The sequence below is a fragment of the Pelodiscus sinensis genome, chromosome 6, assembly GCF_049634645.1.
Source record: "Pelodiscus sinensis isolate JC-2024 chromosome 6, ASM4963464v1, whole genome shotgun sequence".
Lineage (NCBI taxonomy): Eukaryota > Metazoa > Chordata > Testudines > Trionychidae > Pelodiscus > Pelodiscus sinensis.
Window position 1 is genome coordinate 53112661 of NC_134716.1, and position 24349 is coordinate 53137009.

A 24349-nucleotide genomic window follows, 5' to 3' on the forward strand; every position below is an offset into this window, starting at 1 on the left:
TTGCTCCAGAAGCAGCCCCTGTCTGTGGCCAGCCCTGTCAGCCATGAATAGATGCTGCTCTGGCAGCAGCCCCTGTTCACAGCGGCAGCGTTGCCCACCATGAACAAGGACTGCTGAACTCAGCGTGAGCCAGGACTGAACAGTCCCACCTCGTGCTGGTCCAGGACATTGCGTCTCTGCATTGTAAATGTAGTAAAGGCCCAGTGGCACAGCATGGATGGCTCCCATAGCTGGCATGAGCTGGGATTGCTCGGTCCTGGCTCAAGCCAGAACCTGGAGTTACCCCCGCTGCGACTTTGTAGAGCAGTGCTTATCGACGAATCGTATAGTCAATACTATTGTATTGACCACACAGTTAGTCGATTTAACATCCTTACCTGGGGCCTTGTGATTCAAAAGGGCCCAGGGCTCCCAACTACTGCTCCTTTGGCTGCAGCCCTGGGTCCTTTAAATCTCCAGGCACTGCACTCTGGGCAGCTCTGAGGGCTGCTGAGGTTGGGGGGGGGACCATAGTTAACTGAGCTCTGGGTGGCTCTGGGAGCTGGTTGCTCCCAACCCTGCCCCTTCTGGGAGCACGGACCTGCTACCTCCCCACTTTGCCCAGGGGCCCAGCAAATCTGTCAGCTCCACTGATCTCAGAATTCAGCTGGTCCATCTGTTCTAGTTAACTAAGGATAAATTAAAAAGTAAAATGGGAAAGGGAATGCTTTCTTCTGCTGTGTTTTTCTAAGATTTTCTGGGTATATTCTCTACCAGCAACGAAAATTGGAGAGTAATACATAGTGAGGACATTCAGGCTACGTCTAGACTACAAGCCTCTTTCGAAAAAGAGCGTCTAGACTACAATCAGTGCTTTCGAAAAAGCAAGCCGCTTTTTCGAAAGAGAGCACTCAGGCAGTCTGGATGCTCTCTTTCAAAAAAGCACAGTTTGCATTACATAGCGCCTTTTTTCTAAAGAGCACTTTTGAAAAACAGCGTTATTCCTCATAAAACGAGGTTTTCCACAGTCGAAAAAACTGCCGCGTTCTTTCGATTTACTTTCGAAAGAACATGGCAACAGTATAGATGCAAGGGAAGTTTTTTTGAAAAAAGGCCACTTTTTTAAAAAAAAAACCTGTAGATTAGACACACTCTCAGGAATAAAAATTATCAGCCATACTCATAAGAGATAGTATTTTAAATAAGCATGTGCACTCAATCCAGTCAAAAGACTTCTTGCAATCAGTGCTAAGATCATAGATTGATGTTATCCATAAGTTATGGATCTCCTCCGATCCACTGATTACATTTCTGGTTAGCTCTCATACAATGTGGCTGTCAAGTGAACTTTAATTTGTCACATTGTATAAACCAACTTTTTAACTAGTTCTTGACTTAAATCATATTAACAATATCTCCCTAAAAATGTTCCTCAGTGCATTGCCATTAACAAAAATAATAATAATAATATTTGGCAGTTTCTCTACAGAGAGAAAAGAGCATTTGAAATAATGTTGGGTATTTTGCCAAGTCTGTCAAATGAGTAACGCTTCCACTTTCTCAGCTCTGTCTCATTAAAATTGTATTCTAATTCTGTCTCAACTTGGTCTCTTTGCTTCATAAGTCACTGCCTGCTCATTACTTGTAGTGTGAGAGATGAAATTTATTCAAACTTGATAGCAGGAATAAAGAATTGAAAGGCAGACAGATGGGAGAAATGAAATTAGCTTATTTTAATGCTTTTTTTTCAAAAAGACCTTTTCATAGCTATGAGTGTCAGTTTGGATTTGTGGCACTATCTTTGTTTAGTTTGTTGGGAATTTTTTAAAAATACCCACTAAAATATGCTTTTATTTGTCATATCAGTGAAATAATGTACACTATCTAATCATTATAACTATCCAACAAAGACTAAATTTTTGTTATTGTTTTATGTTAGGGATTCTACTGTAGAATCTAAGTGAATGCTACACACGCACAATGGTTTTGGATGAATTATATAAAATGTAATATAACTTACGAGCAATTTAATGTGGAATGCAAAGGGGAGCTGAGCTTTCTAACCCAAATATTGCTTCTCAAGCTTTGAATGTCAAAAGAATGCATTAAGGGATTTCTAATTTTGAATATAGGAGAGTATTAGGAGCAAATTGACTAAAAGCTCGGTGCTTTTCCATTATAAAATTGAGTTGTTAAGGAATTATATGGTCTAATTACTGAACTTGGTATTTTTGACTACTTGGATCATGAACAGATATTGTCATTAACTAGCTAATTAAATTGACTGCAATAACAAGCAGTAATTTAGAAATATGTTCTAAATTAGTTTTTATATGAAAGCAAAGTCTTTGTTGATCTGTGTATATGATTAGTGTCAAGTGTCATGAATTAGCTGAGGGAATCTCGGTGGAGGAAGGGCGTAACATTGAGAAATAGCTGTATATTTATTTGAAAGACAGAGCCAGAGAAGCAGTTAAGCTGTTTTTATTAAATTAAAAAATGAAATAAAATGTGGATGAAAAATGCACACATTTTTCTCAGTATATAAAGGAAATAAATGCATACATGGAAAGTGAAACACATTTAGTTGTCAAAAAAAAGTCAGATGAAACTGTATTGGAGGCTACATAATAATTCTTAATTCACTCAAAACTTTTCCCACTGAAATCTGTGGAAGTTTTTGGTGGGCAGGTAATGAAGTATTGGGCCTTCAATCTTCATACAGTACCACTTGCAAATTTTAAAATTATAAACATTTCACGCCCCTGATAATTAAATAAGATATACAGCCAATTCCGTCAAAGCATCTTTATGATTTGAAAGTATGGAACTCTTTTTTGAACATCATAAACTGAGTTTATAGTAAGCAGTGAACCATATTTCCAAACAGACTTGGGTTTGATGTGGCTACTCTAAAGGAAAACACATGTTAGCTGGACTGGAAAGTTGAGTATTCTCTAGGGAGCTTTCATTGATGCAGATTTTGTTTCGTTGGTTCCTTTCCCACTATAATATTCTCATCACACTCTTATATTTCTTTCATTCTGTTGGTCTGCTTGTTGGCAGAGGAAGGGAGATTTGTTTAAATAGGGACATAATAGTAACATAGCAGAAAACTGAGACATTTACAGTGCTGGATATAACCTTGGTATTATTTTTTAAATAAGTCATTTTCAAATAGTTCAAGCTGACAGTGTCCCAGTACACAGAATTAACCTGATCTGTTTTCCTAAACTGTTTGAAAAGAGTTGAGGTAACATGATAATAGCATTCCAAGGCCAAAGGGCAAGGGGGTCCCTGGTATCAGGGAGTTTTGGCTTATTTGACTATATATGATCATTGGTGTCAAAAAAGGTGTCATGATATATCTTTGGGAAATGAATGGCACACACTGGTAATTAATATCACTGTGAAACCTGTATATCAATACTGTATGTGTAGGTCTGGATGTTTTATTATATTATGTTTTAGTTGAGTCTGTGTTTGAACAAAGCAGAACATGGGTCTGTCTGGGTCTTCAATACAAATTAAGCAGGGTTGACCAGTGTGAGTGGGATTCATTTACATATGCAGTAAACAAAACAATGGACGTTTACCAGATACGTAGTTGGGGAGTCAGCATGTCCAGATCACAAGGGTTTACTGCACTGTAACGAGAGGTATAGAGAACCCACCAGTTATTCCTCACTTAAGGGACTAAAGAGATCTTGAGATCAGAGACAGACGGTCCATCAACCAAGGGGGTAGAAGTCTGTGGAAATTGATTATAGGGAGCAAAGTTGCTTAGGCAGAGACTAAATTAAAGTTTTAGAAAAGAAAAGCCGTTTTTGAAAGATCCTCTAAACCACATTTTTTGTGGCTTTTCTTTTTGAAAGAACCGCGTCTAGACCGTGGTTTCACTTTCGAAATAGCATTTTTTCAAAAAAACCTACCATGTCGCGATTATGTAAATGAAGCGTGGGAAATTCAAATCCTGGCTTCATTTGCAATTTTGATAAGTCTAATTTACATTCCTCTTTCGAAAGAGAGATGTAGTCTAGACATAGCCTTAGGCTTTACAGAGTTTCACGGGCACATTTTCATCCAAGTAAATTCATTCTTAATTTATCAAAGTTAAATACTCCACTCAGAATGCTGCTGGTGGACCACAGCGAGTAGCACTATAACAATAGCTGTGGGGGGGGGGGGAACTTTGGGGCATTTAAAAAGTTGTCACAAAGTAAATGTACTCAAATAGTTTTGCAATTAACGAATGCAAAATCTGGATCAGTGCAAGTTCACATGGGCTGGGGACTAAATGGTTCTGAAACAGTGACTTGAACACTAAATAGAAATATGTGCAGATGGGGGGGTGAATATTGTCAATTGCTTATGATTGTGAATGACTTCATAAATGTGTTTACAGGGAGAAATCACTTGTGGTAGAAACAGATCATAAATCCCTGGAAGATGTATTACAGAAAAAATGATCATGAAATAGCACAACTACTCATTAAATGTAAAATACAGGTCTGATAAGAAGCTCTTTACAGCCAACATATTTTCAAGAGTGCCTAGAAATAGGGAAAAGCCAAGAGCTGCAGAAGATGTTTAAAGTAAATATGGCTCATATGTTACCAGTTTCTTCAAAGATGTTAGAAGAGCTCAAATGAGAAACACACAATGGAATAGTCCTTTCAAAAGTTTGGAAGTTTAATTTTGGATAGATGCCATCAGACAGCCCTGGAATTTTCAAGCATAAAAATATATTTGAAACTGCTGTCTGTGAAATTATAACTAAAGGACATTGGACTAGATTTTTAAGATCTTTAGGCATCTATTAGGTGCCTAGTGGGATTTTGAAAATTACCTAATTCCCATTGGGATGTCACTTCAATCCACTGGAACTCTTCTTATCTTGTCCTTCACTATTAGTGGCTAGGCACGGAGGCATTTTTGAAAATCCAAATAGGCACACATCTATATCTTGAGATCTTTTTAAAGAGCTTTTAAAATCTGGCCATGTGTCATCATGTCATACAGCATATGATTAGAAATGTAACATGGTGTATAGTTGCCATCTGGATATTGGGAAGTCTGAGAACAGACACTGAGGTATTCTCAACTCTGTACATTTATGATGATAATTGAAGATAAGGTAGCCACTTGTGAAATCTGCAATAAATATAGGGATTGAATATAAAAGAACCACTGAAACTATGAGATTCCTAATTGCTTATAACCCAAGATTTGCCTAGGTATATTTTTAATTAAACACAAAAGATATTTTTAATTGATCTGTTACACAACACATTGAGTAATAATGTATTAACCCACTCCAAATCTCATTTAGTCACAGGGTAATACCAGATGAATTAATAATACATAACTAATAAGTGAGTCAACTCGGTCATTCTCTTTGACATATCAATTCAAGCACACCATGGTAAGTCCTGACTATGGGCAACAAAATGGACTAGAAGAAAAATCAGTACAAATATCAAATAATGGGGTGAGGTGAAAGAGGCCCTAGTTCTGTGGTCACCATCCAGTCGATTGTGATCGACTGGTCAATCGTGAGGCCGCGACCAGTCACTCGTGAGGTGTTCAAGCCCCTCCCCCATTTCCCCACCCACCCCCGAGAAGCCCCGCTACCTACCTCCAGCGTAGTGCCGGCTACCCGCGGGGTGGACGGAAGTCCTTCCTGCAGCTTCGTACCACTTCCAGGGGTTCCGGAATTGTGCTGGCTGCTCCCCTCCCACGACTCTGTGGCATGCTTGGCGCACTGTGGGAGGGGGCGTCAGCCCCAGAGGAGGAGTGCAGCAGCTTCCCTGCACCACAGGAGGGGTGAGTCAAGCGCAGGAGTTTCTCTGTGCCGCGGGAGTAGGGGTCGGCCCTGGGGTTTGACCCCGGGGCAGGCACATGCGGAGGTTTGGCTGTGCTGCAGGAGAGGGGTTTTGCTCCGGGGCAGGCGCACGCATGGCGGTTTGGTTGTGCTGAGGGAGGCACACACTGGCCCTGGAGGAGGCACATGCCGGATTCCCTCTGGGGGGAGGGAGGAGAATCCTGGGAGGAAGCGGGTGCAGGAGACTCTCTGCCCCCACTGCCCCCCGTTGTCTCTCCCCAGTCCCCTCTCCCCCCTCCCCAGCCCCCGTCCCATCTCCCTATTCTCCAGCCCCCTGTTCCCTCTTCCCACTCCCCAGCCTCGGAAACCTGTCCCCACTGGCACACTGTCCCCTGCCGAAGCACCCACTAGCACCCTTCCCCAGTACTCTGTCCCCTGCTCCCACCAACACAGTTGGAGCCACATTAGTGAAGCTTGGGACAGGGGGGCTGGAGGAGGTATTTTTTGCATCTCACTTGTGTGGCCCCAACTGACTTTTTGCAGGTCAATGACCCCTGACTCAAAACAGGTTCCCTGTCCTTCTCAGAAATAAAGACAATGCAGAAACTTTTTGTGTTTGACACAGTATTTTATTTGAAAATGAAGCCTGGCCAACAAACCCCCAATTGGGGCCACAGCATAATAACACTCCTGCACTCCCCTTTGCCCCAGACCCTACATCTGAGCCTATCATACACTGGAACCCCTTGCCCTGAGCCCCTCACATACACCAAACCAAATTCCTGAATCCTCACATCCAGAAGTCTGTGGCTTGCTTAGTACCCTAACCCTACATCTGACCCCAACACTGCCCGGCCTGGAGCCCCCTCCCCGAGCCAGCGTTCCCTTATTCACCTCCTCCTGCATCTAGATTTCCTCCCAGAGCTTGCACCTCTCACCCCTCCCCACACCCAAATCCCTCATTCCCACCCCGGAGTCTACACATCCTGTCTCAACCCTGCAAGGATACGGCTAGACTGCAGGAGTTTTTCAGGATTCTAGAGATATCTCAGAAAAACTCTTCTGCATCCAGGGATGCATTTGTTCTTCCACTTCTTTTAATGGAAGAGAAACCATGCTCTTTCAGTCACCTCTATATTCCTCTTTCCACGAGGAATAAGGGGGCTTCCAAAAGAAGGGTTTTTTCTGACATTTGGTCAATTCTAGACAGGCCAAATGTTGGAAAAACTTCCTACAGAAGAATTGGGAAAAAAAGCAGCAGTATAAGGATGGGGGATAGCAAATGATGGGAGAGGAGGAGAATAGAGAGGGCGGGGCTTCAAGGAAGGGGTGGGGCTTCAAGGAAGGGACGGGCGTTAGATCTTGGCTTGTTCCGTCATTTAAAAAGTGATCTTGGGCATAAAAAAGTTGGAGACCACTGCCCTAGTGGATTCAAGGGATCAATATTTATCATTGTTAAATTTCACAGGTCTTTCGTAAAATCACCAGTTCAGAGATTTTCAGGACAAAGAACAAAAATTTTAGTAAGATTTACAGGGGTAGCTGACTTAATCTGTAACTGGAAGAAGTAGGTTGTACTCACGAAAGCTCATGATACCATCTACATGTTTTGTTAGTCTATAAAGTGCTACCAGACCACTTGTTTTTTTCTGTACAGACTCTATTGGCTTCCCCCTGAAGCTTCTCTTTCTTGAGGACATCTAAAATGTTACCAACAGTGCTCACATGCTGCTGGCAGAGGTAACATGTTCTCACCCAATCACTGACAATGAAAAACAAAAGAAATGTAAACAGGTTTCAGGTGGCTGCCTTATCTCAGTGGCCCCATAGGTCACTGCAGAAGGAATTGTTCTGAGAACAAGTGGCTGTGTTATCAGAAAGCTTTTGTGGGTTAGAGGCAGTAATTAGAGGCAAAATAATTCTCTCATCTAGCAAGGAAGTCAACTTTCCTGACCTCTAGTCTGTCCTATTTGATTGGTTTTGTGTATGATTATTTGGCTGCATGTCTGTGCATATGTTTGTTTGCATATTATTCCCTTAAAAGGAAAATATTTCGGTAAATAGCGATCCCTGTTGTGTAATTTACCCCTTCCTAGAACTGAGACAGGAAATAAAAATCAAGTACTCTTACCAGTTCTCCTCAGTGTCCCCTCCCAGTAACATACAGTGTCTCCCTCACAACACTTGTAATTGAATGACAAAACGTTTATCATTCACAGATGGTTAACACCTCTTTCCCCACCACCACAACAAAAGTTTTGCCACAGCAGCTGCAAGTGTATTCTCCACCTTAGAAGTCATTGTCCCTGCCTCCCTCTCCCCCCCCCCCCCAAAGTGCAGATAAACAATGTTTACACTGCCCGACTTTTAGGGTACGTCTAGACTACAGGCTTTTGTCGACAGAAGTTTTGTTAAGCTGCTTTGTCGACATGGCAGTGTAGACGCAAAGAACAGTTTATATGCAATAACGCCTTCTGTTGACAGAACTCTGTTGACAAAAGGCATTATTCCTCGTAAAATGAGGTTTACCAGCGTTGACAAAACTGCTAAGTTCTGTCGACGTTATGTCGACAGAACGTTATGTCGACAGAACTCAGCGGTAGTGCAGACGCAGGTTTAGTTTTGTCGACAAAACACTGTAGTCTAGACACACGCTTAGCTACACAGGGTTGTGTCGACACAGCTTTGTAAGGAGAAAAGCTTAACAGGGTGAAAAAAACAACAAATGGTCTGGTAGCACTTTATAGACTAACAAAACATATAGATTGTATCATGAGCTTTCGTGGGCACAGCCCACTTCTTCAGATGACCGGACTTTTGAGTTTAGGATGTGTAGACCCAAAATAAATAGGAGAGAAATGGGAAGGGAATGGGGGGGCGGGGAAGATAGGGAGCCAAAGGGAATCAGTAAGTATCTGAAGATTGGGTAGTTAAAACGAAGCAGTTAAGAATCAAAATCAATTGATTTTTCCCTCTAGCTTCTTGTCTCCCACTCACCCCCCTCTTTTTTCCCCTCCCCATCCCCTTCTCTCCTGTTTATTTTGGGTCTGCATGTCCTAAATTCAAAACATCCGGTCATCCGGGCATTTTGTGCCCACAAAAGCTCATGATACCATCTACATGTTTTGTCAGTCTATAACACGGGTTCCCAAACTGGGGGGCATGCCCCCCGGGGGGGGCACAAGGCAACCCAGCCCCACACCCCCATCAATCCCACCCCAAGTTTTGCTGTATTTTTTTGGAAGGGGGGGCATGAGGGTTTCTCAAAAATCAAAAAAGGGGCATGAAGCCAAAAAGTTTGGAAATCACTGGTCTATAAAGTGCTACCAGACCATTTGTTGTTTTTTCTGTTCAGACTAACTCGGCTACCCCTGAAGCTTAATAGGGTGACATAGCCTTAGAGTTCTAGACTGGGGGGGGTTCCTAGATATCAGAGGTATCCCAGAAAAACTCCACTGCATCCAGGGAACGTGTTCTCTCCTCCGCTTTTTTTGCGGAAGAGCAGACGTGCTCTTTCAGAAGCCCTGTCTTCCTCCTCCCATGAGGGAGGGTTTTGTTCTGAAATTTAGCTCTGTGTAGACAGGCCAAATTTCGGAAAAGCCTCTTCTGAAAAAACTATCAGAAAAAGGTATGCAAATTGTGGAGCACAATTTGTGTACCTTTTTCCAATAAAGCCCCAGAGTGTAGATATAGCCTTTATGTCCCACACCTTTGCCACACCTGAGTTTTTTTCTGTGGCTTGAGAACTTGGTGATCTACTTCCTTCCCCTTCAGTCCTAAACTGCTTCCTCCCTGTAACAGGACTGACATTTTCCTCGCTTGCTGCTAAGTACTTGACCCTGATTGCATTTATCTAGGCTCAATGGCCTTATATAGTGTTGACTTGCATATTTTTGAAAGGTTCTCTTAAGGGCAAATCCTGTCTCCTTATACCTGCCAAGTGTCACTCATCTAAAATTACAGTCACTTGTTTACTCCTGCTGTCCATCTGTCATTCATCTCAGCTGTTGTCACTCCTGTGCAGAAGGGCCAGCAGACTGAGCAGACAGCAATAGCTGTCTCTCCTTCTTCCTCTTCTCCTCCCATTCCTTCTATGTGCTCCCATGCCCCTATTCTCTAGTTAGGTATAGCTGCACAGCAGGACACGTGTCATAGATCCTATTCCTGGCACAGCCATTGACTTGCTGGTGTGATCTTGAACAAGTCAGCACCAGCCCCGTGCCTGAATTTTCCCATAGCATTTGAGATGGAAAATGTTATATGGCTACAAAGTATTCTTGCTTTATTTATGTAAGATTCCATGTTTCTAATTAAAGGGCACCTAATTAATAGGCACCAATTATAATTTTATATTTGAAAACTACTTGAAATATCATGGGAGTGTAATTCATGAGCCCGTGAAAAACAACATTGCTAGGTTTAAATGCAGCTTTTGTCTTTCCTCTCTTTAAGGGAGGCTCAGCTCACTGTAACACAGTTATTATGGAAATAGCTGTAACTTTCAATAAGCTAATGTCAATCTTTTGGTGTTATAACAGAGAGAAAGAATTATAACATGCAGGGAATCTTAGTAGAAATGAAGTTATAAAAGAAGTCACCACATTTTGTTTAAAGTGTGGTTAAAACTTTGGTTTGGGAAAAGACAAAAAGGGCATGGAATTACGTAGTTATTTCATCAATGTGGATGTAATGGAGAGAGCCCGTTGGTTTCATAGATCTGTGTTAGATTCCCACAGCCCTGAACAAACAACTCTCGGCCCTATATTTTCTAAGCCTTTGTTTTCCCACTTTGGAATTCTGACTATGGGCACATTACCAAGCCAACTGGATTGACTACAAAGCACCAGTGTAACTCTTTTTATCACAAAGATCAAGACAACAATTGTGTGCCTACAAGAAAAGAACAACTAAAACCATCGAGCAAACATTAAAAGAACAATTCTAGAGATAGTTGCCTTTGAACTGCAATAATGGGCAACATTCAGTCCCTAGATTTGAATTCTGAGTAAAAGGAATTCATTACTAACTGCTTCTCCTTGTAATTATCCAAACTGCTGGCAGCATATATTTTCAGCAGCATTAATTTTGTCAAACGTAATATTTTGTAGTCACGCTGAACCCCACACAATGGCAGTATTGTAAATCTACTTTATAGAGTTAGGTTTGTTTATTGTAGAGTTCGTTTATGAAAAGGGAAGAAATCTAAATTTTGTCTTGGCTTCTCCCCAAACCACAGAAAATGGAGTATTGTTTTACAAGAGCTTGTTCTGAAATATCACTTCCTGAATGTAAAAGAAGTATGGAATTTCTGCAGATGCATTCCACAAGCATGCACAATATCCAGCTGAAAAAATATAGTAAAAGCAAACAAACTCTTTCTTTCTCTTCTGTACAGCCCAGTTTCACACTTTAAAAAGAAAGAAACTACTATTTTTACAATAAACACTTCATTTAGTGATGCCCTAGAAGCAGTTTAAACTCGATCCTACCAGACACCAATAACACAAAGTAAATATTCTATTTGAGGATCGTTGACCAATGTTGTTTTAGTTCTGGCACTACATATTCAAATCTTATAAATAGTTTCTCTGAATCATGCTCGCCACACTTCAACAGTTGAAAGTGTTGAAAAACTTTTTTTTTTTTTTAAATCAGCTGCCTTTCCTTTGGTCATTTTCTGGGATGAGATGTGACAATTCTTCACAGATATCTCATTTTTAAAAGGAAAATTCAGAGAAAATTCCAAGAATTTGGAGATATCCAATCTCAGATTATACAATCTATATTTATAAAAGATGAAATCCATGATATACACCATGCAGTCTCTGAACAATGGGGCTGGGAACCTCTCAGTGATTGGAGGAACTCAATCCACCCATTTCAAAACACAGCTGGGGAGAATGTAGAATAGATTTCCCACCCCAGCCTATGGGCTCAGATAGTGGACAGAGTCTCTCTCTATATAACACCATGCAAGAATTTTTGGCTGTGACAATCTTCAAGTGATACAATCTTCAAAGACCTAGTCCATTAAGCTTATTTCCAGTCATGTGAGAAATCATAGGAAGACACTGCAGATGGAACTACTAAGATCCCGCCATTCTAAACTGGTCCATTCTCAATTCTACTCATTTGAAATTTTTCAAAGATTAATGTGGAATTCAAAGTAATGGAAAGAAGACTCAGGGACCACAAAAGTGTCAGTCTTTACAATGCAATATTCAAACACAGAGCCCCACCACCAATAAGGAGAGAAGCATTCTAGGATATCTGTCCACAACGTCAAGAGGATTTACAAAAAGCATGGAGCCCTACGCAGCTGTAGCCAGACATAAACCCCATCTTGTTTTTCCACAAGCCCCCTCTTGTTTCCCCCCTCCCCAGAGAGCAAGAGAAAGGCAGTCAGCCTTTGATGCCCTGGGAACACAGGTGTGCTGCCTGTCCCTGACTCTACCATAAACAGAAACCAGACAGTAAGTGGGCTAGCTGACGACCCGGGGCCTCCCGTCGCCCTGATGGCTAGTACCAGTAATTGACACGCCTGCACTGTCCCAGGAGAGGAATCTTCGCCCATCACATACCAGAGGTGCCCATTGTCTGCATTTTTCCCAGGTGTAAATTATGCTTTGCACCCTTCGTGGGAAACTTGGTGTTCAAAGCCATTTTTCCTAATTGGCCACTTGAAACCAGGAAGAAGCCTACATGACCCAAGGGGTATAAAAGAGGTTCAGCAGCCCACCCCATTTGAGCTCCAATCATCTATACCTGCTGGCAGGTATTGATTGTCTCCCGAGGTCTGTGGGACGCCCAACCTCGCCCTACTTCTTCCCGAGGGATTGAGAGAAAGACTCTGGCCACGCCAAGTCTGGAACGCAGGGGTGAGAATATATACCTGCTATGTGTCTATTTTGCATGCATTTAATAAGAGCTCAGAGAACCAAAAGGGTTTCATGGTACCTGTAAGTGACTTATTAGTGTAATTTCTGTCCTGTCCTTTGTAGTGTCTGTGTTATCTGTAACACAGTAGTAGCATTTAACAACTAAGTTTACCCTGTAACAATAAATAGTAACTGTTTAAGCTTTAACCTGACTCCTTCAGTTGCTGTAACAGAACCAAGCACAATTTAAAAGAACTTCAGCCGGTCATAAGGGACTCACTGCCCTGACCGTCGGCTGACAGCAGCTTGCCTACTCCATGTTAGGGATGTGAATGGTTAACCAGTTAATCAGTGGGAGCTGAAGCAGCTCCCCGCCTGCCATGGGCAAAAGGGCTGCTCCAGCTAGACTAGAGCAGCCCCTACCTGTGGCAAGCCTGGGTGCCTCAAAGGCAAGGGCTGCTCTGCCCGGGATGCTGGAGCAACCTCTGCCTATGGGGCACCCTGTCCCACCACAGGTAGGGGCTGCTCTGGCTTCCTGGAAGCGTTCTGCCCCCCCTTAATTGGTTAACTGGTTAACCAATTAAATGGGACTAACCAACAGCCCTTACATACCCAAAGTTCTGGACATGGTAAGGGGGTACCAAGTGAAGATTTGTGAAGCCAACCCATGCCCTTTTTGACTTGCAAAAGAGAGACATGAACAACTGGTGCCACTGCTTGCTAAAATAGTGAACACATCATTCAGAGAAGGAATTTTCCCTTCCTTTTTCAGAGGCATAATGTTCCAACCAGCAGTGAAGAAATTCTCACTGGATACTTCAGTCTTAGCCAACTATCACCCAGTGTCAAACCTCCCATTCCTGAATAAGCTCATAGAGAAGCTAGCAGAAAGGCAACTACAAGCTCATTTACCCGAAGCTGACATTCTAGACCTGGAACTATCTGCATTCAGGCCAGGACATGGAAATAATTCTGTTTTAGTGGCATGGATGGCTAATCTCCTGCTGTCAATGGACAGAGAGTAGGCATTTATTATGTTGATCCTGAACCTCTCTGCAACACTTTATGCTGTTGACTATGAGATATTGATGTCTCACTGAGAGAGGTGGCCAGGATCAAGAGTAATGTACTAAAATGTGTTGAGCCCCTCCTGGAGTAAATGCACCTAAAGAGCGGGGATGGGAAAACTGCACCTCTACCACTCGGTCCCTCACTGGCAGGGTTTTTTTGCAAATTCCAATTCTTCCTCCAGTCTTCAACTTCTACCTGGAACCACAAGGTGAACTAGTCAGACAACATGCACTCAGGCATTAGCAATTTGAAGAATGACACACAGATCTTTTACCACACATAACCCCACCTCTGATCTTTTACCACACACACATCTTTTACCACACATAACCCCACCTCTGCAGCCAAGATGGCCCAATCCTTGGATAAGATTTGCTCTTGGATGAAGAATAAACAGTTGAAGCAGAATCTGAGCAAAAGAGATGATGCTGGTGGCCAAAAGAAAGTAATTTGAGGAGTTTGCCTCGATGGTTCAATCTCTTTTGAATGGAAGTTCACACAATTGGTCAATTCAGTCCTTAATGTAAGAATACTCTTGGATTCCTCTCTAACACTGAGCTTGCACATCACAGCAGCCAGGAGTGATGCTTTCTACCATCTCCTCTTAGCTAGGAGACTATGTCCCAGACTGGTGAACAAAGACCAGGTTATGTAATTTGTGCCTTCATCATCTCTTGGCTGAAATGTGATATACCTGAAACTATACTTAGGAAATTCCAACTAGTAGAAAATCTGCAGTGTCTCTCCTCACCAGCACTGGCTACCTTAAAACCATCACACCTGTCCTCTATTCTCTATTCTGGGCTTTCCATAGACTTTCAAATCAAGCTCAATGTCTCAGTCCTTACTCTTAAAGCACTCCTTGTCCTGGACCCTGGTTACCTAAAAGACCACCTAATGTTCTGGGCTGAAGGCCATGGTCAACAACTCTAGCACCGTGGAACTCTCAGCATTAAGGCTGTGTCTAGACTATAAAGTTCTATCGGAAAAAGATACTCAAATTGTGAACCGCAATTTGCATATATTTTTTGGCTTTTCTTCTGAAAGAAGAATTTTCCAAAAATTAGCCCTATACACTGGACCAAATGTGGGGGGAAAAGGCTTTTGGAACATCCCTTCTTCCTTGTAGAATGATGTTTACAGGGATGCCGAAAAATCGTGTCTGCTTTTCCTAAAAAATTTTTGGAATAGCAGACACGTTTCTTGGACACGGCAGAGCTATTCTGGGATACCTCTGGTATCTCGAAAAAAACTCTGCAGTCTAGACGTACCCTAAGAGTAAAGCTCATGTGTGCAGGAAACAGAACCTTCTCCAAAGGCACACCCACACTAGAGAATGGACATCTGAAGGAACTAACTTCAACACTTTCTGTTCCAAGTGCAAGGCAAACTTCTTTGACCTTGCCTTCCTCTAAGATAAGCACATAACAGAAATACTTACTTAATGAATACATTTAAGGCCTACACTCACTGCACATGCTTGTCCTTCTGAGGAGAGAATGAGAGCAAAAAATGCATGACAGATGTGTAGTCACATTTCTTAATTTGCTAATGAAAGGCACTTGGGTTACTACAGTGATGACTCTACCTAGGATAGAAGTGATCAGCATGGACATCTCCTAAGCTGCACTGCCAATAATGGGATCCTCCATGATAGCCACTCTCAGCTCTACTTTCCTGGAACTATCTCAGGGGAATGTTCTGAGGCTTAACTCATAATACTTTTTGTAAAGTGCTTTGAAATCCTATATTGAAAAGTGCTACTGAAGCATACATCTTTTGAAGGGCCAGTGTTTTAAGTACTGAAGAGCTCTCTTATACCAATAAACAATTTTACAAGAATAAGCATTTACTTTATTTTTTCGGACCCAACCAGCATTGTCCAGAACCCTTGTGTAGGCCTCTCCTTGATTCAGTGGTTTTATTTAATATTTTTAAGGTATTTTACATGAGCATACACTTGACTTTTATTTTTCATTTCTTTTGAGGGTAACTTGTTCCCAAGTTTTGTCCCAGATCTAGGATTTCTACCTGGTTTGTTTGGTAGTTCCCTTCCCATATATAAATAATGTTAATCATCCTGGGAAAAAAATGTTGAGACACTTCTTTTTGTAAATTATTCACCTTAGTAAATTTCCACAACATGTCAAATTGTTCCTCTAAAGAAGGTTCAGGATATTTTATGTTCACTTGAAAATATAGCAAGCCATAGGAGAATAATTAAAAATACACGAAATATCCGGCCAATGCTTTTCTACAAAATCAATCAAAATGAAGAAAATACGAAATGAAAGTGTCTGAGCATCATTAGATTTTAGTGAGCATGTAAAATGTCTTGTTTTCAATTATATGATATTAATATAGAAATACTAATTTGGGAAAAACATACAAACTCACTCACAAAATCCTAGAATTAAACTCCGGTAAAATCTCAGATATGTTTTACACATTTTTAGAATGTTTAACTATGCAGCTCTAACATGGGGGATTGCCATTAAAATGCAATAATAAGATCATACATTATTTATATTGCTCTAAGAGTAGCATTAAGTCTATGAAGTTTTTTTATTATTGTATTATTTACTTCAAATTGCAAGTCTTCAACCTACTAAACATAAATGGATAGGTTATTTTAGAATATTATCTTAAGAAAACAAAATTTTGGATTATCTTTCAAAACCTTAAGAGCCCCAAAGGCAGAAATAATCCCCTTAACATTAATTGCTGTTTTACTAAAACGAACTGTCCTCATTACTTTGGTGCCCCTGAATAGCAATCTCATTAAACACCATTGCTGTGTTTTCAGTGTCTGCTTTGAAAATGAGGGCTTGCTTGGTGGTGGTGGTGGTGGTTTTTCCTGGGAAAGAATTGGATAAAGCTTCAGATATGTTTTGGAATATTACTCTACTCATAGCTTGTTAAAACAAAGAGCAGTCCTGTGGCACCTTAGAGAATAGCAAATATATCATGAGCTTTGTGGGTAAAACCCACTTCATCAGATGAATTAAAGCTATGATTACTGAGATGTCACACATGAGATTAATTTCATCTTCATTTTTGCTTTATTTATAGCAAAGTGCTGCTGCTGCTGGACTTCATTAAATATAAACCATGTGATATTAGACTTATTGCCAGGTAAGAAGCAAATAGTTTTAACTATAACACCCATTTATTTAAAAAGTAGAACTGGTTATTGATCTGTGAAAAACAGACTTCTTAATTTTGCAAGATAAGATTAAAAAAGAAAAAGAAAATAGACTCTTATAGACTATGCTGTGTTTCTTTGAAACAGGGAATGCTGGAATAAGTGGCTTCACCGAATGCAGTTCTAAGAGCGAATCAATAGCACCATGTCACAGTATCCAAGAAATGTTTAACGTAAGGCTTTTGAAATCTACATAGACTTTTTTATCCGATTCTTTCTTCAATTTTCTGCTAACCCGGGTGTAGATATTAAGTAAGGACTTAATGTGCTATGTTGGAGCTGTGGTATCAAATACAATTGTGGAAATGAGGCCTCCATTACTTCTTGGACACTATCTGTTGCCAATGCCACTGAGGCAAAAACTCATGGAGCGTTCACACCTCAAGCACGTTTTTGTACAAGTAAAACAAAAGAACAGAAGGGTTTTTCCGGTGCAGGTATTCCTCCTTTGATGAGGAATAATTCCTTTTTGTGCAAGAATTCTTGTGCAAAAAGGTGTGCGTAGACAGGGAACAGGGTTTTTTGGTGCAAAAAGAGGCAATTGAAAAAAGCACAGGTGCCCTGGTGGCCATTCTGTGCATAGCAATCAGAGTTTCCTTTTGAGAGAATATCCATGCAGTCTGGATGTTCTCTTGTGCAAAAGCACATCGCTTTTTCAATGCACTTTTGCAGTGTGGACGCGCTGGTGCACAAGAAGTTTTTGCAGAAGATCTCTTCCGCAAAAAGCTTCTTGCACAAGAAATCTGTAGTGTAAACATAGCCTGAAGGATTTCCTTAGTGAGGAAACTGATTTACAGTGCATTGTTACATTGTTAGCACATTGTCAGTGTGCTGTGCAACAACACAGTTTAAAAGAAGAAGTGTAGTAGTCAACTAATAAGTAATTTTCTATTCAGTTCAAATAGAACTATGCTAATCTTGGATTAATCACAATCAATACACATCTAATTTCAATTATTCTTTTCTTCTGGGTTCCTACAATTATTGCAGATTTCAATCTTCACTTCTAATTGGCAAAAGTTGTCATGCCTTGTCAGAAGAGGGTCCAAGCAGCAGCCATAAGTGAAGTAGAAGAGAAAGGAAGTAAGCACATTGTTCCTTTCACCTATTTCCCTTACTTCTGTTTGGGGCTCCTGCTGATGCTAGAAGCCATTGAGGCTCCCTTTAGAGCATGACACACATGTTGAAAAATGGTGGGCTATATTGTCTGAGCAGCCTCACAATCAGTAATAAACAATATTCCTGGGAAATGAGTATTATCAGCCCATTATATACGACTTGCCTGAAACCTCATAGAAAATTTTCATTGGACCCTCATGTCCCAAGTCCCAGTCCAGTGCTTTAATCACAAATATTTCCTTTCTACAAGTTGAATCTCTATGCCTGCACTCTCTGATTCAGCAATATCCTTGACATAGCATGATTTTAGTTAGCCGGATGTTCACTATAAGGGTTGTGACCAACTATTCTACTGTCCCTTAGATGGTTTACAGTCACCGGTCCTGGCTCTAAGTGTTTTGTGCTGTTATTTAATGCTGCTCTACCTCTAAGTGTCTTCTAAGAGCCCAGTAAGCAGTGAAAGTGTTGATAATGCTGCGAGACAATATTAACCTCCCATGATTCGGCAAATTCTCTGGTTCAGCACTGGTCAGGTCCTAAGGGTACCAGATTAGAGAGGTTCAGTCTGTAGAAACTGGTGACAACTACATTTTAACATGGTTATATCTACTCGAACATACTAGTTTATTAGCTGCTCCCCCAAGATGAATAGGCAAAAACGGCAAAACACTATGACCCTTCATAAGTTGACCCTATATTTCAGAGGTTGGCAAACTTCAGTTCCTAGCTCTTCAGGATAAGCCACTGGTGTGCTGGGACATTTAATGTACTTGGAATGTCCACAGACGTGGAGCCCCTCAGTTCCCAATGCTCTGATTTGCCATTCCTGGCCAATGGGAGCAGCACGGACCAAGGGACACTGGCACCACTTCCTACCACTCCCATTGGCTGCGAATGGCAAACCACAGCCACTGAGAGCTGAGGGGTCTATGCCTGTGGACGATCCAAGTACACAAAATGTTCCAGCATGACAGTGGCTTCCCCTGATTGGCTGGGAACTGAAGTTTGCCAACCCCTGATCTACAATGACAACATTGACCCATTGATAAGCTGACCCCGCTCTTTGACCACACATCACCTTTTTACCAAAAAATTCAGCTTGTGCGTGAGTATATATAGTACTCCTACTCCTAGTACACACAACACCAAAATGCATTTGGTGACAGTTGCATCATTGGCGTAGAAGCTTGTAGATTATAATTTACGTGCTGATACAGAGAAAAAGGTATCCCATTAGCTGCCTTATCAATATTTTTCAGGGGAAAATAATTCCCATGTGTAAACTGAAAAATAATATAGCCTTGTAATTCCAACAAATGATAACACTATTCTGCTAACTCTAGCCTTGAGTTCAAAGTATAATGAGCATCTACAAAATTATCCATCCCCTACCCCCACTCACTCTGTGTTTTTCTGTTTTCCATATGTTATTTTTGTAGTAGTCTGTTAAAGATAAGTATGCATGAAAGCTTGAAGCAAAGTGGTATTTGACATGTTTTCCTTATTAAAATCTCATGATGTCTTTCAAATATATAAAATCCAAAATGGGGAAACTCTGTAGCCACACTGGCATTCCAATTACACCATTAACCACTCTCCCAAAACTCTGTGGTTACAATTATATCTTCACTAGGTAGACTTAACTTTAAGAGGTATCTGTCTGTGTTTTGAATATCATATGTCTGATACAAGATCTTGTTTCTGAGTTCTTAGTGTATAAGGACATCAAACTGGTTTTGTTCATCTTTCAAAATATAAATCAATACTATTTGAAATAAATTATTTACCCTCTGCAGAAAAAAATGATAAGAACAAAGAAACAGAATAACACTAAGGGATAGGTATTCAAACATTTGCAGATACATTTGTACATTCCTCACTATTATGCAGGAAGATATACAACACACATATACAAATGTGGTATTTGTATAGATGTATGGCCAGCTACCCACCTAGCTTACAAGATGCACCACATACCTAATTTATACCTCGTTCTAGTATATTGAACGAGGTATATACTTAGTTGTATATACAATTCATCATGATTCAATTTAAGAATCATGCCTTCGACAGGTAGCCTAAAATTCCCTTTAGTCATGATGGTCCTCAACATATTTGTGCAACCCTTAAGGAACAGCAATACAGTAGATGTGCTTTCTAAAGTAGCTGTATCTGCACTATTTTTTTCTTTTTAATTTCCTACCCCTGTAACAACCAGACAGTGGTAGCGCTACTGTAGACAAGATGATGACATTTTTATCATCATGCTTTCACCACCTCACAGAAGTGGGCTCTTAATAGGTAGGTTTAAATTCACAAAAATATTATCTAAATTTCACAAATTTTCTGTCACTCGGAATTAGTAAACAAATCCTCTAAAAAGTACTATTTTCTCAGAGCCAAATTCTGTGCTAAATTATTTCAATATATAAGAAAATATATTTCCTGTTTCCTTACCCGTAAGTTCTACATAATACTACAACATTGGTGGTCTTTATTGCATTTTGGGGGAAGGGGCTATTTGCCTGAATGCAATTCTAAAAATAATAGGATTATTCTCATCTTTCATTTAGCTTAATAACATAGCACATACATTTGTCAATCAAATTAGAATTACTGTCAGGCAATAATAATGCATTTTAGTTTAGCCAATATCAGTCAGACCTGATTTATTTGCTTAATACAAATCTAATTGACTTTCAGGCTGCACTTCTCTTTTCAGCTGTTAACCGACCAAGTACATCTTTAATTTCCAAGACCGATGGTTTGGTAGCAGTTGAGAGGAAGAATGATTTGCATAAGGCCCCAGAAGGGTGCCAAAACTCTTCACGCTTTAAACAACAGCCTTTATTATTCTGTAAGTGGATGTGTTGAATTTTCATGCTTTTGTTTCCAGTTCAGCCCTGACAGAAAAGAATAAAGTAGATTTTGCCAGCACCCCTGCTGTGCCCCGGGGGAGAAATTCAATGTGCCTCATTTGTCTTAATTGGAGAACCGCCCTTAGCACCAGCTTTTTCTATGAATATATTAACATAACAGACAGAAATGTCCAAACCCACTTTTTTATAGAAGTATTTTTGTATATTCTTTCGAAGATAAATAAAAATTGTTATGGAAAAAATACATGTATCATCTTACGCTTTTGTTGTTGTTGTAAAACACTCTACACGGGAAAAATGTATCTAACCTATTTTATCTCTCCAATGTTGCTAGAGCTGGATAGTGAAAAATGTGATAAATACCATCCATGACAGAGAGCTGAAAGCCGCTCTTTATTCTTCATAATGTGCTAATCCTATATATTTGTTCTCTGCCTGGTTTTGTTGCTTTTTCAGATGGAGAAGATACTTTTTTCACATAGAGACTATGTGTGGTAAGTATGAATGAGTCTAGGAACAAAAAAAAATCTTACAATAGTGAATTTATGAGCACTAAAACAAAATGCAGTGATCTTTGCCAAAGCAAGATTTCAAGCTCCATGCCTATTCATTTGAGAAATATTAAATTCATCTTCCATTTTTCATTTCACAAAAGAACTCTACATCTAGGCAAACAATCTGTGCAGTTTTAAAGCATTTCTAAATTAGGGCTCTCCCCATGTCATATTGAGCTAATGGGATTTAAAGGGTAGGTTTTGAGTTGTTTTTTTAAGTATTTCATTTACATGTTCCCATGACTGATATTAATCCTTGCATCTGTTAAACCAGCCAGACACTGCAAGTACAATTAAAAAGATAAAAAACATGTGGAAAATAGGTAATTTCTTAATAAATTGTGATGGGTACATTTTCTTCAAAACATCGATTCATTTTAGAAACTGATGAATCCATATTTAGTCTTGATATTTTTCTCCCTGAGGATCTAATCTACTATATCAGTCACACAGCCATTTAACTAGCTGCTTCCATGGCTGTTAAAATAAAGAATGTAGTGGTGGAGGTGTTTTTTAAAAGCATGTCACAAAACATGTTGAAAAATTAAAATATTCTTTGGGTCCAGGGTTTAAATTAAGTGAAGAAGTTAATGGCTTTAGAATATTCTTCTCCCAGCTGGAGTTGAGATGGGATAGTTAGTACAGACGTGTGTGTGTGTGTGTGTGTGTGTGTGTGTGTGTGTGTGTGTGTGTGTGTGTGTGTGTTTACCAGCTCTGCATTGCAGTTTATCAATTTAGCCAGTAATGTTAAAAGTAATCCACTCTTCTGCCTCCTCATTATTCCATTACCCTTCTCTTACTTACACATACCCTAATATCCACTTACACTCAGACGAACTGTAAAGTCCTAGAGAGTAATGGTCGAGTGCTCTCTTTCTTGTACAAATGAATCTACAAAATAATTGTTTAGTGAAATGTGTTTTTGAATGATATGTAGGCATGGCACACTACCTGTGGTTTTATTTACATTATAAAAATGCCAATGGCAGATATTTGCCACTGCTCTGCTAAACAAACAGTCCAAAAATCAGAAAGATGGGAACTTCTGTCTCTCAATCCTGGCACCTTCTTGCTGAATTTCCATGGGGACAATATTCAGATCCAATCTGTGTAGCATAGTCCTCTGTCTTTTCTAAACAGAACAAAAAAAATCCCCTTTGTCTAGATGCTAGATTCCATAAGGGATTAATTTCCAAGGGTTTGCTTCTGAATAAGAAAAGAAGTTTTAAATGGCTAATTTAGTACTAAGTGTGGCATTTCTTGAAGTAATGGTGTGGTGGGGGAAAAGCTGGTTCAGTGGAAAAAGTCTTCCATTAAACTAGCACTGTCTAAACTGGAGAGAGGTCAGCCTAACTACCTCACCCAGGGGTGCAGAGTTTTCATCCCTGAGCAATGTAGCTGGATTGACTTAATTTTTTAGTGTAGACTAGGCCTAAATAATTAAAAAAAAATTCTCATCTCATTTATTTACAGATTAGCCAAATCAATATGTAGAATAAATAATTCTTCCCTCATACAAATTGGAATCCTGAAAGGGTGTAGCCAGGGATTTTGTTGGTTGGATATGGTCCTTTAGACTGTTTTATCTGACCTCTGAGAGGTCCTGGATGGTAGTACTGGACTATCACTTGTTGTTATGTTAGGCACAGATTGTCTTCTCCTGAGAAGCCTTTGACTTCTCCTGGAACATATTCCTTTCCCATTTTTTCTATCTAAAGCCAAGTGTCACCTTCATTAGGTTTCTGAAGGATAAGAATGCACATAAAAAATAGGGGTTGTACACTACTGCCCATCTAATCCCCACCTCCCAAATCCATTGAAACCTTCTAATGTAGGGGGATAGGTTATACTAGTGTAAGTGGAGAAAACAACCCTTTCTTCACTCTGCAGTCAATGCAGGAGCAGAAATATCCAAAGTGTTTGTATTACTCAGCAACCATGTGCTCAGACAAGTGTTCATAAAACCTAACATATAGGTGCTCAGAAATCCTTAAGAGACTATGGCCTCAAATTCTGTTATAGAATTGCTAAGGTGGAAAGAAGGGAGGGAAGTATCTTACCCTGTCAGGCTGCCTTATTGGGTGGAGTTGTGTATAACTTGTATCCTAAAAGATCACTTAGGAAGAGTCCATAACTGGCAACATGAGAGGGCCTGCTTGGGGAACAGCAGCCACTTGCCCATGTACAAAGTGAGATAGGAGTGGGAAATGGTCTTCATCTTCTCAAAGTCAATAAGGATAAGATAGAGGGCTTCTCTGCGGGAAGGACCAAGGTCTTGGGACAGAAGGTGGTGCATTAACAAGATGTCTGGCAAAAGGAAGCATATGCAGAGTTCATGAATTTTATCCTCTATTCTATGTGAACATCTTGCCCTGAGGCTTGTGGACTGTATTGTAACACAAATTCAGACTGTGAGGAAGTAAATTCAGGATTGGCAGTGAATGTTCCCAGCATTTATTCATGCAGCCTTCTGAGCTGCCTGGGCAACGGCAATAATTCATGCACAAACACAGATATTCAATTAAGTTTAATTTTTATGTAAGTAAGCCTCTATTTAAAAAAAAAATTGGCCCACTGTTAAGTCTTAGTACACATACATACTTAATCACTTGCTTCCAGCTAGATCCTTCCATTTCTGAACTGTGGTGGATTTCTGAAGACTATTCACATGCTTGACATGTAGCACCTCAACACATTCTCCAGTCAATATGGAAAATGAATAAAATGTACCATCTGTGATGTTCACAAGTCTATCCCAGATTTCTATTCACAAGTCCAACTCGTCAGTGTAGAACAGGCTAGGGATATACTCTGCATTCCAGTGAGTGCCCAACCAAAAG

General features: G+C 40.3%; 1 protein-coding gene across 1 annotated transcript in view; it reads left to right on the forward strand.

Annotated features, from left to right (window-relative positions):
• The window catches only part of LOC142830058 (uncharacterized), a 405158-nt gene extending 384010 nt beyond the window's left edge, over positions 1-21148 (forward strand). The window contains exons 5-7 of the mRNA XM_075932894.1: positions 16825-16887; positions 17045-17130; positions 20780-21148. Of these exons, the coding sequence (XP_075789009.1) occupies positions 16825-16887; positions 17045-17084 (103 nt within the window). The 3' untranslated portion in view covers positions 17085-17130; positions 20780-21148. The remainder of the gene's footprint in view (positions 1-16824; positions 16888-17044; positions 17131-20779) is intronic.
• The last annotated feature ends 3201 nt before the right edge of the window (positions 21149-24349 follow it).